Source organism: Sinohyriopsis cumingii, chromosome 11 (genome assembly GCF_028554795.1).
Source record: "Sinohyriopsis cumingii isolate HCF-2022 chromosome 11, ASM2855479v2, whole genome shotgun sequence".
NCBI classification, from domain to species: domain Eukaryota; kingdom Metazoa; phylum Mollusca; class Bivalvia; order Unionida; family Unionidae; genus Sinohyriopsis; species Sinohyriopsis cumingii.
In genome coordinates this window covers 50,678,346-50,697,875 of record NC_142971.1, presented here as the reverse complement: position 1 = coordinate 50,697,875, position 19,530 = coordinate 50,678,346, and the positions used below count along the sequence as shown (strand labels likewise).

The window sequence follows — 19,530 nt, the reverse complement described above, 5'->3', positions numbered from 1 at the left end:
TGGATTCTGGTCAGTCCTGAACAACCCTGACAGTGATCACTTAAAATATGTAAGAAGACCAGCACTGGCCGTGAGGAGAATTTTATGATGAAGACAATAACACAATTCCCCATGAATTTTGGTGTCACGTTTGTTCAGCCCCAGTTAGTAAGTCGTGTATAAACTAAGGTATTATTACAAGCCATGGTTTGATGTCTGAACATTGCCGTGGGCTAGAGTTAATCTTTTAGGCAAGGTTACCGTGACCAGAAAGATGACCCGGCATCTTGGATCGGCACAGGCGCTATATCTCGCGACTTTACACCCGTGTGCTACAGCTTAGTCCTAAGATCAGAGGAACCCGCGAGGAAACGGGGCGATTTTTTAAAATCCGTCCCCACGTAGACATACATCGAGAAGGACATTGTCCGCTAAGTTTGATTGGATCAGGTGAAGCCGACATCCAATCGGAATTGTGATAACAATTTCTATCCGAATTAAAACTTCTAACTAGCAAGCGAAAATTTAGTCTAGCCTAGGAAGATTGCGGAACAATATATGGTTATTCCAAGGAAGCCACTTGTACTTTGGTGGTAAAACGTAGAAGATTCTAAGGAACGACAAAGCTTCGTAAAGGTCAGTAAGTTATTTGCTCGATTGTTGCAGAATATTACGGCATTGTAATTGTAATTATGTGTAGTATGTATACTTAATTACAAGGATCTTTTAGTACGTAGAATTACCTTTATATTGTTTAATTTGCATGCGTTTCTGAGAAATCGGTTTGAATATTATGTAGAGAATTATGTAGATTGTTAGATTGTGGTCAGAATTAATTTTGTCATTTGATATTAGGTTACTTCATAGTAAACTAGTGCATTTATTCATGTGATATGTTAGATTTTACACATACGTGAATTGTGAATTTGGATTAGGGTTGAAGTGTGTAAGATTAGTTAATATGCATGTATGGATATATCAGATCATGGATATTTGAATATGTGTGTACTTTGTATGAGTTGTAATGTAACGAAATGCGTCTGATTGTTGTGATATTGTTTATTATAATGGGATTAGGAATACATACTGATGTGATGCAATTTATTGATGTGTTTATGAGAAGTAATTGATACCATGCTTTTATTACGACGTTGTTTTACCATAAAAGAACATATGAGTATTTCAATGTGAATGAATGCGTGACCCAATAAATTTAATAGCTGTTATCTGATGATAAAACGGGCATAGCGTAAGATGAGAAGACCAAGGAAAATATTGTACCGTCCTTGTGTTTTCACAGGAAGTTTTTGGGGAACAGAAATTCTGGTTTAGTTAAGTCCCGAGTCTCTAAAAGGGGTAACGGAAGCGAGACTACCAGAGCAGTCTGAGTCGACAAGTCTAGTCGGTGGGAGAGTCGAGGAGAGGAGGAAACGGAGTCGACGAGGAGAAGTGGAGAAGGTGACGGGTATAGAGTAGTAGAGGTGGAGAAGGAATTTGGAGAACGTCAGGAGGAAAAGGAGAAAGGAATTGGAGGAATAGGCGAGAAGAATACACAGATGAGTAGAATACAAGGACAGGTGGATAGCTATCTCACACTGCAAATCAAATGATGCAACAGGCTATCACAGGGTCGAGCGGGAAAAGAGTACTTGGGAAATTAGAAGCACTTGACTATTGAATCGTTATTAAATTGTTATTAAGTTGAGTTTCACTTTTCTTGTATATTCAATCATTTAACCCTCGCCATCGCTGACTGGGGGCTCAGAGCTTTACATCCATTTTTCACTAATTTAACTTCCAACCAAAACTGAGCCTGGGTAGGACTTATATAATATTTTTAATAGAATATTGGGACCACCCAACCCCAACCATAACACACCTACCACAGTGGCGGCATAACAAACCCGCCACGCCACATTTGGTAATAATAACAATAATAATGACCTAATCTTAGTCCCCAACATTATGATGTTCCGCAAAACGAAGAGTCTGGAATAGTCATATCCCCTGTTCATATATCTTTCTGTACAAGCTGAACTATCTATTGTAGCACAATTGGTAATTAATTTTTCTAAACTTGTCTTACCTATCCTAATTAATCTTGAGTTTAAATATCTAACCACTTTCTTTGGATCCTAATAACGTGTTCAAGTCTACCAGTGACATTAAGATGCCTCCTTCATCAGAATTGTAGGAGGCACTGTCTTCTAAAGCATACGACGGTTGAAATATCTTACCTGATCAGTGTGTCATTTTGTTAAAAGTTGTCTTTCTCTTAATTTGATTCACACTCTCTTTTTGCGAGAAATGCCTGCTCACACGCTAGCTGAAGCACACCATAACTATAATAGTTCTGATACTTGCATTCAGATTCAATATACATCCCATAATTTGCATTATTCTTAGACGGGTATTAAGAACTGATGAAACCCGAATATGTAAGCTTTGTCTGATTAATCCTTAGAAACATAAATGCGGTGAAAGATGAGACTTAAAGATGCAAAATGTAAACAACAAAGTCATCTTACAGTATGTATTTAAGGAATGTTTAAATTCTGTTTGATATTATCAGTACCCACCACAACTGTGCTTTCAATATGGAAAGTTTGATAGCCGTCGGGTTACAGACATGGGTGTAATCTGACTGTCAGTCATGGACCAGGTTGATTAGAAGAAGACCAATATATGTGTGTGTGTGTGTGTGTGTGTGTGTGTGTGTGTGTGTGTGTGAATACTGTTGATTAGTCTTCACACAACTAAATAATTATAATGCAATAGCTCCATACTATCTCAATGCTGTGATCTACAGCGTGTCAAATATAATGTTAAATTTCCTATTTTAGCTCATATCAAAATTTTGTCTAAAACAGACTGCGTCTTACATTAAATTACAGGTTTTTAAGTTTATATATATATATATATATATATATATATATATATATATATATATATATATATATATATATATATATATATATATGACTTTAAACGTATTACGTACTATATGTGATTTTTTTCTATACCACACCCACCCACCCGTTAGGCCAATTCGTATTACCAGTAGTCCTTGATAGACAGCCAAATTTTGTGCATTCCAAATTTGTTTTGGTGTGTTCGTCAGAAGGAGGTGATCGAGGGGAGTAGCTGGATGGGGGAGGGGGTGCACGCTTCATTTTGGCTAATTTCGTTTACTGAGTGATATACCGAATTATTACTGACAGCTTCTAGGTGACATGGACTTGAACAATGCTTATGAATGACTGTTGTTAGAATGTAAATTGCATTTATAGCGTGGTTCATATTTAACATAACATATGCGTGACTTGAAATTGGATATCATCCCAGCATATTACCTGGAATATTTAGGCAAACAATATCTAAATTCAGGCCAATTTTTCAGTGAAGATTTTCTATTGAGTTGGCGTGCTTAAAGTCACGTCATAAATGCGTCCCTGATTTTAAGCGTTACTCAACCTAAATTTAGATTGTATTAAAATCTTCAAGCGTGTCCTTAAATTAGGCAGTTTTATACGGTCAGAGGTAAGACATGGTTTGCAAGTTTGTACCAGATTATAGCTAAAGATGTTGACAGTATGGGAAGTGATTCGCTGAGATTCGCTACTTGCCGGTTTCGTGCATTATATACGAATTAAACTGTCGACATCGAAATAAAGAGCATAAATTACATATAATGGGAGTTTATGCAGCCAGTAATGATCTGCTAGACGGAGTACTTCAACCGTTTTGTAATAACTAGAGATTTGCATACAAGCGGTGATACATATATTAAATGAATCGATTATCGTACCGAATACATGATTTGTTAAGGATGTCAAATGATACAAATAATGTATTTCTTTGAAGATATTACACAAGCAGCAAAGATAGATCCCATTATTTTCTTACTTTTTTTAATTGATTATATTAATCATAATTGTTAGTCTTCTAGGAAATGTTCTTCCGCGGCAAAATGAAAGATTGATCATGATAAATATTTCTGTTGCGGAATTCTTCTCTAAGGATGGGAGTATTGCGAGTTACTCTAATAAACAGCGTATATAAGTATACGTTATCACATCGTACTTGTATACACCAACCCATGTTCAAAATATATCTCGTCGTTGTTCCATCAACATATAGTGTCAGAATTTTCTTTAGGTGCTATAGATACCAATGTGCATTATCGTTTTACACCTCTAAGTAATACGAGGTCCACACATTTTTATGACAAATTTCACATTCTTTTATAAACCATAATCCACAATTTATATATTGTTAATAACGTAAAATCTTGAATAGAATGAATTTAAATATAGGTTTTGTAAAAACAAAATATTTATTTTCTTTCTGTAGCGTGTATACTTGACTTAAAAATTTCTCTAATTGTATTTTCTTTGCATCAATATAGTATTAAGCAAATAAATCCTTTTTTAATTAATTATTAATCAGAAACAGCCCTGGAGAATGTATAAAGTGTGTTTAATTGTGTATGAGTGATATTCATATTTAATTTCCATTGTTTGTTAGTTCTTTTTAAAATTCATTATATGTTATGAATAATTGTATTTAGTACTTGACCTTGTCCAAAATCAAGTTCGATTTGCTTCTGGCTAGAGATACTTATGACGCTTTCATTGTGGCAAACAAATAATACGTAACTAATATTTAATATGAGTGTGGGTTAAATACCAGGATCAATATCGTGGTGTTGGGTCAAGGACGTTATGTTTACCATGTTCTTTTTTATAATTTTAGTAAGAAAATCCTCTAGAATGGAATAGTTTGGGTTTTCTTATTTATAGAAAATGCTAACTGTGACTTAAATCAAGTAGACGGCTTTATAATCTTGTTAATTTTTGAGAAACTATTCATTCCTGAAATAAATGTGACGCAGAAATTAGTCTTAGAGTTGTGTTCAGTATTTGATTTGGTCTGTAACTATTACTTTATAATCTTCTTCTTCATTATTATTATTATTATTATTATTATTTATTATCGCTATTTTATGATTATGATGATAACTATCGTTAGAATGCAAATACCAAGATATATTTTTTTATCATTAAATAGGAAATAACTGGATTCGGACAAGACCATCTTGGATTATATTACTGTGATTAGCTGGAAAACTGTTAGTACAACATCAAAATTTAGGCTGTTTGTACATTATCACATTCGCTACCGCAGGTACATCGACATTGTCAGCGTTGGATCTTGTATAGAATATCACTGGAATTTAATTAGAACTTTATTCGTTAGGACTTGTGCTAAAACGTTTTTGGACTATTTGGGATTTAATTCCTATTGTTGTAAGTTCTTTTCAAATTTTAACTTTGTTTCCTTAGGAAATAGATTGTTTGTTGAATTTTACAAAACTCGATGCTGAGGCAAAGAGCAAAAAAGCTGCTGATCTGAAATTGATGTCAATTCCTTATAAACATGAAAAAAAGGGGGGAAAGAAGTGTTAGCATTGTACAGGACCTCAAAAGCTAGATATCTATTATTTTGAATATATGGGCTACATGGGATTAGACATCCGTTTCCAGGACGTGGAAACAACTGGTCGAGTCCTCTTTCCCTTCGTCTCGCCTAAATATTGTCAAAAAATGTACTCGCAGAAGTTCTCAAAAAATAATCCCTAAAAAATCATGGGAATATATTGAAAATGGTATTAGCAATACTACTGAATTCCGAAAGTGACAAGCTACAAGAACTTTTTAAAAATATCATTGTCAAAGCCTTAAACTGATAAAAACCAAATCAAACACATACGATCTTTGTTGATTTAATGTCAGTAAATATATCATTTATCATACCGAATTAATCAGATAGCAGATCTTTGTTGATTTAATGCCAGTGAGTATATCATGTATGATACCTACTTAATCAGATAGCAGATCTTCGTTGATTTAATGCCAGTGAGTATGTCATATATAATACCTAATTAATCAGATAGCAGATCTTTATTGATTTAACGTCAGTGGGTATGTCATGTATGATACCTAATTAATCAGATAGCAGATCTTTGTTGATTTAATGCCAGTGAGTATGTCATGTATGATACCTAATTAATCAAATAACAGATCTTTGTTGATTTAATGCCAGTGAGTATATCATGTATGATACCTACTTAATCAGATAGCAGATCTTCGTTGATTTAATGCCAGTGAGTATGTCATATATAATACCTAATTAATCAGATAGCAGATCTTTATTGATTTAACGTCAGTGGGTATGTCATGTATGATACCTAATTAATCAGATAGCAGATCTTTGTTGATTTAATGCCAGTGAGTATGTCATATATAATACCTAATTAATCAGATAGCAGATCTTTATTGATTTAACGTCAGTGGGTATGTCATGTATGATACCTACTTAATCAGATAGCAGATCTTTGTTGATTTAATGCCAGTGAGTATGTCATATATAATACCTAATTAATCAGATAGCAGATCTTTATTGATTTAACGTCAGTGGGTATGTCATGTATGATACCTAATTAATCAGATAGCAGATCTTTGTTGATTTAATGCCAGTGAGTATGTCATATATAATACCTAATTAATCAGATAGCAGATCTTTATTGATTTAACGTCAGTGGGTATGTCATGTATGATACCTAATTAATCAAATAACAGATCTTTGTTGATTTAATGCCAGTGAGTATGTCATATATAATACCTAATTAATCAGATAGCAGATCTTTATTGATTTAACGTCAGTGGGTATGTCATGTATGATACCTACTTAATCAGATAGCAGATCTTCGTTGACTTAATGCCAGTGAGTATGTCATATATAATACCTAATTAATCAGATAGCAGATCTTTATTGATTTAACGTCAGTGGGTATGCCATGTATGATACCTACTTAATCAGATAGCAGATCTTCGTTGATTTAATGCCAGTGAGTATGTCATATATAATACCTAATTAATCAGATAGCAGATCTTTATTGATTTAACGTCAGTGAGTATGTCATGTATGATACCTAATTAATCAAATAACAGATCTTTGTTGATTTAATGCCAGTGAGTATGTCATGTATGATACCTAATTAATCAAATAACAGATCTTTGTTGATTTAATGCCAGTGAGTATGTCATGTATGATACCTAATTAATCAAATAACAGATCTTTGTTGATTTAATGCCAGTGAGTATATCATGTATGATACCTACTTAATCAAATAACAGATCTTTGTTGATTTAATGCCAGTGAGTATGTCACATATAATACCTAATTAATCAGATAGCAGATCTTTATTGATTTAACGTCAGTGGGTATGTCATGTATGATACCTAATTAATCAGATAGCAGATCTTTGTTGATTTAATGCCAGTGAGTATGTCATGTATGATACCTAATTAATCAAATAACAGATCTTTGTTGATTTAATGCCAGTGAGTATGTCATGTATGATACCTAATTAATCAAATAACAGATCTTCGTTGATTTAATGCCAGTGAGTATGTCATATATAATACCTAATTAATCAGATAGCAGATCTTTATTGATTTAACGTCAGTGGGTATGTCATGTATGATACCTAATTAATCAGATAGCAGATCTTTGTTGATTTAATGCCAGTGAGTATGTCATGTATGATACCTAATTAATCAAATAACAGATCTTTGTTGATTTAATGCCAGTGAGTATATCATGTATGACACCTACTTAATCAGATAGCAGATCTTCGTTGATTTAATGCCAGTGAGTATGTCATATATGATACCTAATTAATCAGATAGCAGATCTTTGTTGATTTAACGTCAGTGGGTATGTCATGTATGATACCTAATTAATCAGATAGCAGATCTTTGTTGATTTAACGTCAGTGAGTATGTCATGTATGATACCTAATTAATCAAATAACAGATCTTTGTTGATTTAATGCCAGTGAGTATGTCATGTATGATACCTAATTAATCAAATAACAGATCTTTGTTGATTTAATGCCAGTGAGTATGTCATGTATGATACCTAATTAATCAGATAGCAGATCTTTGTTGATTTAACGTCAGTGAGTATGTCATGTATGATACCTAATTAATCAAATAACAGATCTTTGTTTATTTAATGCCAGTGAGTATGTCATGTATGATACCTAATTAATCAAATAACAGATCTTTGTTGATTTAATGCCAGTGAGTATGTCATGTATGATACCTAATTAATCAAATAACAGATCTTTGTTGATTTAATGCCAGTGAGTATGTCATGTATGATACCTAATTAATCAAATAACAGATCTTTGTTGATTTAATGCCAGTGAGTATGTCATGTATGATACCTAATTAATCAAATAACAGATCTTTGTTGATTTAACGTCAGTGAGTATGTCATGTATGATACCTAATTAATCAAATAACAGATCTTTGTTGATTTAATGCCAGTGAGTATGTCATGTATGATACCTAATTAATCAAATAACAGATCTTTGTTGATTTAATGCCAGTGAGTATGTCATGTATGATACCTAATTAATCAGATAGCAGATCTTTGTTGATTTAACGTCAGTGAGTATGTCATGTATGATACCTAATTAATCAAATAACAGATCTTTGTTGATTTAATGCCAGTGAGTATGTCATGTATGATACCTAATTAATCAAATAACAGATCTTTGTTGATTTAATGCCAGTGAGTATGTCATGTATGATACCTAATTTTCCAAATAACAGATCTTTGTTGATTTAATGTCAGTGAGTATGTCATGTATGATACCTAATTAATCAGATAGCAGATCTTCGTTGATTTAATGCCAGTGAGTATGTCATATATAATACCTAATTAATCAGATAGCAGATCTTTGTTGATTTAACGTCAGTGAGTATGTCATGTATGATACCTAATTAATCAAATAACAGATCTTTGTTGATTTAATGCCAGTGAGTGTGTCATATATAATACCTAATTAATCAGATAGCAGATCTTCGTTGATGCAACGCCAGTGAGTATATCATGTATGATACCTACTTAATCAGATAGCAGATCTTAGTTGCTTTAATGCCAGTGAGTGTGTCATGTAAAACAATAGATAGGTAGAATTACAGGTAAAAGATTAACTATATTTGCTTGCTATACGTCTTCCTATCCCTTTATCAGTTAAAATATTAAAAGACATGGTAACCTTTTATAATTGAGCTGATATTTATTGCTGATCCTAGTTATGTAAAAATGTGTTGTTTTTTTCGCAGCCACAAAATATTAGTAGCGCATGTATTGCAACAAGAAATTATGCGGTTGCGTGAATACTTTGTTAGACAGAGAAAAGCAGTTTTCCTTTGTCACTGAGCAAGTTCCCAGTTTAGAATTCCATTCATTTTTGGATTTTAAACTAGTTTTAAAAAGGTGCCAATGTATACTTATGCACTATGTAACAAGGTAACGTAACCGCTCATACTGAAGAAAAATCCTAGATAGTAGTTTTAATGCTCCCATATATTTTGACATCCATTTTTGTGACACTGTGACGTCACGTAGGTCAGTCACGAAAGCCTAATTATTCTCATAAAGTCCATTTGTGGCCCTGTGAAAAGGCATCGGTTGTTTAAAACAAGTTACAAGTATCAACCAACAGACAGGCAGATATGGAGGCCAATAATTATGAGGTGGAGTTCTGTTTGTGATCCGTCAAGCAGCCAGTCATGAAATGAATGGATTTATGTTTACGACTGTGTTTGACCCGAAGGGAGATGTAAAACAAATTTATTTATTTATCTGTTACGATCAGTGTAAGTCTGTCTGTACTCAAAAACGAAATATTGCAACTCATTGTTATACAAAGCTGGTATACTGTCTTTCTGGTACATAGGCCCAATAAAATAGAGAAATAAATCTTACCTTGTCCCGCTATTGCGCTGAATAATGTCCAGAATATCACAGTGTAGAATATCACTTTCGGACATAGGTAATGCGTAATGAAGATTTTCATAGTCATCTCTTGTCTAGTCACAGAAAACTGAACCTGGTACATATGAAGACCCTCTAGTCTTTACCACATTTGGCATATGACGACCAGGAAGATTAGTTGTCCTGTTCACGCTTGACTGCGCCGAAACGTAAGATATTTTTATAAACTTACCTGGCCCATAAATAGATCTATACCCATATTGATATCTTCGTGCAAATCAGAGATTCTACGAAGAATATGTACAGCATGATCATCGTCTTCACACCCACGCGCGCTCCTTCGCGGGTATGAATAACGTCACTGAAACTTATAGGAAATCAATCTATTTATCTCTCTATCCTACCACAATTGGTAATATAGTTTACTATACTTTATTAATTATTGAGCCCTGAGTTAAAATCACTGACCACCTTTGACCACTTTCTTGGTATCCTAGGAATGGATTCAAGGCAAAATGTACAAACTGTAAGACTTTGGTCTAATTTTGTTCCCTTTATGTAGACCACCAGACCCACTAAAATTCCTTTTTGCATCATGTTTTTTAAAGCACAGATGATTGTGCAGATGACTACATTGTACAACGATAAAAACTAATTTCCCCAGTTCACAAGTGTGATGCACAACAAAGATCAGTAACTATTTATCACCAATACCGAAAGACGTCACTGAATCATCACTAATGTGTATATAACTTATTGTAGAAATAAGTGTCAACTCTTTCCCTACTTGTGGACTGTTCGAAAACATTAGAATTCATCGGATGGAAATAAAGTAAAAACTTGTTTTGGCCCAGAACAATAAAAAATATTATTTTTATGAATGTCCCCATCTACACAATAAGTATTTGTTTCGCGATTGTGCAGTGTATCGTTCCTTCAAACCTTGCGATACACACGAAGGAAACCATATCCACGAGTGCCCTGTGGAAACTTGTAAAGAGGTTTCCAACAATTATTATTTCCCTTTAGATCCAAACATCAAACGTCAATAACTTAGCCAGACTAGAAGACGGAAATCTGATGCGTATTGCGGTCCATGCAGTTTTTATTTATAATTCACCTATGAGTGTCAGTAATGATGGGAAGCCCAAGATACAATCATGATGCACAGGTCCAATACAAAAGATAAATATAGGACATGTCATGTGAAAAATGTACATCAAACAGATGTTCAAAATACGTATAAATTCTTTGTAGAGCTGTGCCAAAATTGTCTAATTATCTTTTTTTAGTTTAGGTTCAGAACGACCAGTTTGCAGAAAGGTTTTACATAGTTACAGAAAAAATGAACTGAAACCAGAGATATCTCTTGTTTTAATAAGGATGAAATAATTATCAAAATGCTTCCCTTCATCAAGTTTACATAAGTCTAGGTAAGAAAGTTTGCATACAGCATGTCCAACATATATGGTCATAAAACAACCATAGCACCTTAACCAAAGCATAATCAAGGTGACATATAGGTCACAGTCAATTTAGTGTTCATCATGCAACGTGCAACCTAATAGTTTTGGTATTGACAATTTTTACTTGATCTGGTAGATAAATGTAACAAATATGCACTTTATACTCCTCTCAGTCTTACACACGACGTTTCTGCTAGGTTGCTGTAGGAGTGTGATTTGAATCTTGATGCGCCAAAGGTCTTTTCTCGAACCACAATTATAAAATTCCATGTTTGAATTTACTATAAATTTCAGTGAACGTATCTATCCAAGAATTTTATCAGAGCTCTTTGTATTTCCAGAGCAAAATAATCACTTGAGTTCAATAATTTGAAAAAATAGTTTCCAGCCCGAAATAATGCTAGACACAACATAAAATACAATCTGATTGTGCTAGAACTTAAAGCACCAATGAGAAATCCGCTCATTCACAAGATCATATGCTAACTGTGACTTAAGTAGACGGCTTTATAATCCTGTTAACTTGAGAAAATATTCATTCCTGCAATAAATGTGACGCAGAAATCAGTCTTACTGTTGTGTTCAGTATTTCATTGGGTTGTAACTATTGCTTTATTATCGTCTTTATTATTATTATTATTATTATTATTATTTATGGTCACTATTTTATGATTATGATGATAACTATCGTTAGAATGCAAATACCACGATATATTTGTATCATTAAATAAGAAATAACTGGATTCGGTCAAGACCATCTTGGATTATATTACTGTGATTAGCTGAAAAACTGTTAGTACAACATCAAAATTTAGGCTATTTGTACATTATAACATTCGCTACCGCAGGTACATCGACATTGTCAGCGTTGGATCTTATATAGAATATCACTGGAATTTAATTAGAACTTTATTCGTTAGGACTTGTAATAAAATGTTTTGGACTATTTGGGATTTAATTCCTATTGGTGTAAGTTCTTTTCAAATTTTAACTTTGTTTCCTTAGGAAATAGATTGTTTGTTGAATTATACAAAACTCGATGCTGAGGCAAAGAGCAAAACGCTGCTGATCTGAAAATGATGTCAATTCTTTAAACATGAAAAAAGGCGAAAAAGCAGTGTTAGCATTGTACAGGACCTCAAAAGCTAGATATCTATTATTTTGAATATATGGGCTACATGGGATTTGACACGTTTCCAGGACGTGGAAACAGTTGGTCTAGTCGTCTTTCTCTTCGTCGTGCCAAAATATTGTCAAAAACATTCTCGCAGAAGTTCTCCAAAAATAATCCCTAAAATATCATGGGAGTATATTCAAACTGGTATTAGCAATGCTACTGAATTCCAAAAGTGACAAGCCACAAGAACGTTTTAAAAATATCATTCTCGAAGCCTGAAACTGATAACAACCAAATCAAACACATACGATCTTTGTTGATTTAATACCAGTGAGTATGTCATGTATGATACCGAATTATTCAGATATTAGATCTTTGTTGATTTAATGCCAGTGAGTATGTTATGTATGATACCTAATTAATCACATAGCAGATCTTCGTTGATTTAATGCCAGTGAGTATGTCTTGTATGATACCTAATTAATCACATAGCAGATCTTAGTTGATTTAATGTCAGTGAGTATGTCATGTATGATACCTAATTAATCACATAGCAGATCTTCGTTGATTTAATGCCAGTGAGCATGTCATGTATGATATCTAATTAATCACATAGCAGATCTTCGTTGATTTAATGCCATTGAGTATGCCATGTATGATACCTAATTATTCAGATAGATCTTTGTTGATTTAATGCCAGTGAGTATGTCATGTATGATGCCTAATTAATCAGATAGCAGATCTTAGTTGATTTAATGCCAGTGAGTATGTCATGTATGATACCTAATTAGTCAGGTTGCAAATCTTCGTTGATTTAATGTCAGTGGGTATGTCATGTATGATACCTAATTGATCAGATAGCAGGTCTTAGTTGATTTAATGTCAGTGAGTATGTCATGTATGATACCTAATTAATCAGATAGCAGATCTTCGTTGATTTAATGTCAGTGAATATGTCTTGTATGATACCTAATTAATCAGAGAGCAGATCTTCGTTGATGTAATGCCAGTGAGTATGTCATGTATGATACCTAATTAATCAGTTACAAAATCTTTCTTGATTTAATGCCAGTGAGTATGTCATGTATAATACCTAATTGATCAGATAGAAAATCTTTGTTGATTTAATGCCAGTGAGTATGTCATGTATGATACCTAATTAGTCACATAGCAGATCTTCGTTGATGTAATGCCAGTGAGTATGCAATGTATGATACCTAATTAATCAGAGAGCATATCTTTTTTTATTTAATGCCAGTGAGCAGGACATGTATGATACCTAATTAATCTGGAAACAGATTTCGTTGATTTAATGCTAGTGAGTATGTCATGTATGATACCTAATTAATCAGATAGCAGATCTTTGTTGATTTAATGCCAGTGAGTATGTCATGTATGATACCTAATTAATCACATAGCAGATCCTCGTTGATTTAATGTCAGTGAGTATGTCATGCATGATACCTAATTAATCAGATAGCAGATCTTCGTTGATTTAATGCCAGTGAGTACGTAATGTATGATACCTATTAAGCAGATAGCAGATCTTCGTTGCTTTCTTGCCAGTCAGTATATCATGTATGATACCTAATTAATCAGGTTGCAAATCTTAGTTGATTTGATGCCAGTGAATATGTCATGTATGATACCTAATTAATCAGAAAGGAGATCTTCGTTGATTTAATGCCAATGAGTATGTCGTGTAAAACGACAGATAGGTAGAATTACATGTAAAAGATTAACTATATTTGGTTGTTTTACTGCAATGTATTCCTTTCCCTTTTTCAGTTAAAATATTAAAAGACATGGTAAACTTGTTTATTTGAGCTGATATTTATTGCATATCCTAGTTATGTAAAAATATGATGGTTTTTTTTTCCGCAGCCGCAAAATATTATTAGCGCATGTATTGTGGTTGTGTGAATACTTTGTTAGACAGAGAAAAGCAGTTTTCCTTTGTCACTGAGCAATTTCCTAGTTTAAAATTCCATTCATTTTTGGATTTTAAACTAGTTTTTAAAAAGGTGCCAATGTATACTTGTATTATGTAACGCATGCACTGCGTAACAAGGTAACGTAACCGCTCATACTGAAGAAAAATCCTAGATGGCAGTTTTACTGTTCCCATATATTTTGACATCCATTTTTGTGAGACTGTGATGTCATGTAGGTCAGTCACGAAAGCCTAATTACTCTCATAAAATCCGTGTGTGCCCTGTGAAAAGGCATCGGTTGTTTAAAACCAGTTACATGTATCAACCAACAGACAGGCTGATATGGAGATCAATAATTGAGATGGAGTTTTGTTTCTGATCCGTCAAGCAGCCAGTCATGAAAAGAATGGATTCGAGTTTACGACTGTGTTTGACCCGAAGGGAGATGTAAAACAAATTTATTTATTTATCTGTTACGATCAGTGTAAGTCTGTCTGTACTAAAAGAACGAAAGATTGCAACTCATTGTTATACAAAGCTGGTATACTGTCTTTCTGGTACATAGGCCCAATAAAATAGAGAAATAAATCTTACCTTGTCCAGCTATTGTGCTGAATAATGCCCAGAATATCACAGTGTAGAATATCACTTTCGGACACAGGTAACGCCCAATGAAGATTTTCATAGTCATCTCTTGTCTAGTCACAGAAAACTGAACCTGGTACAAAGGAAGACCCTCTAGTCTTTGCTACATTTGGCATATGACGACCAGGAAGATTAGTTGTCCTGTACACGCTTGACTGCGCCGAAACGGTAAGATATTTTTATAAACTTACCTGGCCCAGAAATAGATCTATACCCATATTGATATATTCGTGCAAATCGGAGATTCTACGAAGAATATTTACAGCATGATCATCGTCTTCACACACGCGCACTCCTTCGCAGGTATGAAAAACGTCACTGAAACTTATAGGAAATCAATCTATTTATCTCTCTATCCTATCACAATTGGTAATATATTTTACTATACTTTATTAATTATTGAGCCCTGAGTTAAAATCTCTGACCACCTTTGACCACTTTCTTGGTATCCTAGGAATGGATTCAAGGCAAAATGTACAAACTGTAAGACTTTGGTCTAATTTTGTTCCCTTTATGTAGACCACCAGACCCACTAAAATTCCTTTTTGCATCATGCTTTTTAAAGTACAGATGATTCTACAGATGACTACATTGTACAACGATAAAAATTAATTTCCCCAGTTCACAAGTGTGATGCACAACAAAGGTCAGTAACTATTTATCACCAATACCGAACAACGTCACTAAATCATCACTAATGTGTATATAACTTACTGTAGAAATAAGTGTCAACTCTTTCCCTACTTGTGGACTGTTCGAAAACATTAGAATCCACTGTATGTCATATTCGTCGGATGGAAAGAGAGGAAAAACTTGCTTTGGCCCAGAACAATAAAAAATATTATTTTTATGAATGTCCCCATCTACACAATAAGTACTTGTTTCGTGATTGTGCAGTTTATCGTTCTTCCAAACCTTGCGATACACACGACCGAAACCATATCCTCGAGTGCCCTGTGGAAAACTTGTAAAGAGGTTTCCAACAATTATTATTTCCCTTTAGATCCAAAACCAAACTTCAATAACTTAGCCAGACTAGAAGACGGAAAACTGGTGCGTATTGCGGTCCATGCAGTTTTTATTTATAATTCACCTATGAGTGTCAGTAATGATGGGAAGCCCAAGATACAATCATGATGCGCAGGTCCAATACAAAAGATAAATATAGGGCATGTCATGTGAAAAATGTATATCAAACAGATGTTGAAAATGCATACAAATTCTTTGTAGAGCTGTGCCAAAATTGTGTAATTATCTTTTTTTTAGTTTAGGTTCAGAATGACCAGTTTGCAGAAAGGTTTTACATAGTTGCAGAAACAAACTGAAACCAAAGACATCTCTAGTTTTAATAACGATGAAATGATTATCAAAATGCTCTCTTTCATCAAGTTTGCATAAGTCTAGGTAAGAAAGCTTGCATACAGCATGCCCAACATATATGTCATAAAACAACCATATCAACGTAACCAAAGCATTGTCAAGGTGAGATATAGGTCACAGTCAATTTAGTGTTTTTCATGCAACGTGCAACCTAATAGTTTTGGTATTGACAATTTTTACTTGATCTGGTCGGTAAATGTAACAAACATTCACTTTATACTCCTCTCAATCTTACACGCGACGTTTCTACTAGGTAGCTGTAGGAGTGTGAATTGGAAATAACGTATTGACAACTGTATACATAACCGCTTGCAGAATATATGTAACTGACTATATGTGGCCAAAGAAAAGGCAGTCTACAAAATATATACTAAGATTCGTTTACCTTACATGAAATTCGAACAGATCTAATCAAACTCGTGCAATCCTCTCTCACCTCATATCCCCCGAGAAAGGTAAAGTTGAATAATTGTATGTTTCAGGCATTTGCAACTTGTTTGATTTCGATATTAGGTAGGAAGACGTTTCTAAATTGATTTATTGCATAGTTACTTTGGCTTTAACTGTATCGAGGGATTATTGGTTATTTGAATTTGATTAGTATGAGCAACTTTAAACGCACGTACTCTGAAAAATCAAATGAAGTTAATTTATCTTTGATGAAAATATGTAGAAGGAACAGTGCATCTTGATATGCTAGAATAAAGGACATGTACAGAATATATCAGCTTACTTCCAACGAAAAAGTTATGGTACATAAATGGAAACAAAACCCGATACCGCCGTCTTTGTTACAAAATGCCCATGCCTCGTGAAACATAGGAAATCAATATATTTATATCTCTATCCTACCACAAAAAAAACCCATGCCTCATGACTTTCCGTGCAGGAGGAAAAGCAGTAACATAATTTTCAAGATGGTCTTTGTGGCTGTCATTTTTTAAGTTTAAACCGGACATCATTTTGGACCAGTTAGACCGTATGATGCATTTGTGCGTACAGTTTCATGGAAGTGATTCAAGTAGTTAAGGAGGAGTAACGTTAAGAAACTTATGCTAACATTTCCATTTCCGTTAATAAACAAAAAGGTCTGAACGTCGTGTAAATTTTCTCTATAAGAATTGAACTCCAACCTAATTAATACTCTTAATATGACTATCAAATTGTCCATAATGTCACTGTTACATTTGTATTGATTGTCTTGATATGATGTACCTATAATGAGAGCGTGATTAGGAAACTGCTTCATAATAAATCTTCTAACATTTAACTTGTTTATGTGGTTACAAATACATGTACAGTTTGACAAACCAATAGCTAAGTGAGTGTGTACACATTAATAAGTTACAAACACTAATTTTAATGAATATTTTAAACAATTAATACAATACAAATATAAATGACGCAATAATAATAACAAAATGTTATCACCTTGAAATATCATGATAGTTTCATATTTTGTAGCATAGGTTAATAGTGTAAATTTAAACACACCCAAAATGCATTTTGATACACAAGGTTATTTATGCATGCAGTGTATGTGAAACTATGGAATCACAACACAGACACCTTGCTGCATGAAAAGCAAGCAGAAAGTGATATATTACCTAGGTAATTGATAATCATAAAGCAATCGTCATTTGATTCTAGAAAGTGGCAAGAATCCGAGCAACAAAATCAAACTATTTTCTGTTGATGGTTACCTAGGGTGGATTATCATTAATATTTTAATACCTACTGAAAATTTCATAAAAAGATGGTTGAAAAATGTTCAGGTTATGCCGATTTTAATTGTGTACATGATGAATAATGGAAGTCGGATAGGAGAAGGAGATTGGACTTAAACGCCAATCAAGCTGCAACTACCTTTGTAAATCACGTGAGGCTCACATCTGCGGGGGGTGGGGGTGGTATTGATTATTTTACGGTCATGCGAGTCCACATTGTCCATAATATACCATTGTTCACAGCGTCCATGTCTGTGTCAATAGTTATGTGTCCCCGGTTTAAATTGATAGTACATTCTATATGTGTAAGCACGAGCGTCCTCGCTTGCAGTGCATAATTTCATTTGCCTTAGAATTAATGTTACAATACTCGACTCGATCCGTGACCGTGACCGTTTGCTACAAGTTTACAGCCAGTAACTGTGTCGCTTTTCACTCCAGGATGCCTAAAACAAATGGCCTCTGTATGGGGTTTCATACTCAGTCATGAATATGCATGAAACACAAGAACGCGCGCGCGCGCGCGTGTGTGTGTGTGTGTGTGTGTGTGTGTGTGTTAGGAGATGTGAATAATTCCTAATAAAATATAAGAAACTCCATTTTAGGAGTAAGAAAAGAACAGTCAACAGGTTAGTTTTAAAAACATAAACTGCACACATATATATATATATATATATATATATATATATATATATATATATATATATATATATATATATATATATATATATATATACATTCATCGTAACAATGCACGGTGTGCTTTATTTACATTAACTTCACGATTAGTGACAATCGTAAAACCCAAAAGCACTTAATGAAGTCACTTCTTCTAAAATAGGTAATTGCTCATACATCATGTGATCAGTCTGTGAATTTGTTTGTGTGGCTTCAGTTTCACTAATAGACATCTGAAACAGATTCATGATGTTTATCCTGTTTAAACAAAGAGAATGAGTAGTAGGAAGCAAATCACTGTGATCAATATCTACTGATTGATCAATACGTGGAGCAAAAATGACCTCAGCAAACGGCTGACCAATAAATGTGTCTATTAAAGGAATAATATACTGATCAACATCTTTCTCAAGAGCTCTTTTTCCATAGCTATAGATACTGCACAAGCGCATTATCAATAAGGGAGATCATTTTCAATAAATCAACTTTTTAGCCAAACAAGTCTTGCCAGTTACAAGTGTACTAACCACAACTATACCTCCGGACGTCACTGGTCCAACTGGCATGAGTCTTAGGCTAAATCGGATGACAAATTTACGCATTAACAAATTCGCACTCTAATTCTTGAATAAGAACACTTTACTAGAAGAAGACGTCTCAGACAGTAGTAAAGTGTTTGATAACAAAAGACAGAGACGTTTCTCTGTAACTTAATATTTTAATAGGGATAGGATTGACAGAATCAC

At 33.8% G+C, this 19,530-nt stretch overlaps 1 protein-coding gene across 2 annotated transcripts in view; it reads right to left on the bottom strand.

The window, feature by feature from the left end:
• The window catches only part of LOC149788434 (low-density lipoprotein receptor-related protein 2-like), an 82,835-nt gene extending 67,715 nt beyond the window's left edge, over nucleotides 1–15,120 (bottom strand). Inside the window, exon 1 of one of the 2 annotated variants that reach the window (XM_089974426.1) lies at nucleotides 14,949–15,120. In XM_089974426.1, the coding sequence (XP_089830552.1) occupies nucleotides 14,949–15,045 (97 nt within the window). In that variant the 5' untranslated portion in view covers nucleotides 15,046–15,120. Of the gene's footprint in view, nucleotides 1–9,828; nucleotides 9,986–14,948 lie in introns of those variants that run through there. The other variant, XM_089974425.1, reaches the window with a different exon arrangement.
• Nucleotides 15,121–19,530: the final 4,410 nt, after the last annotated feature.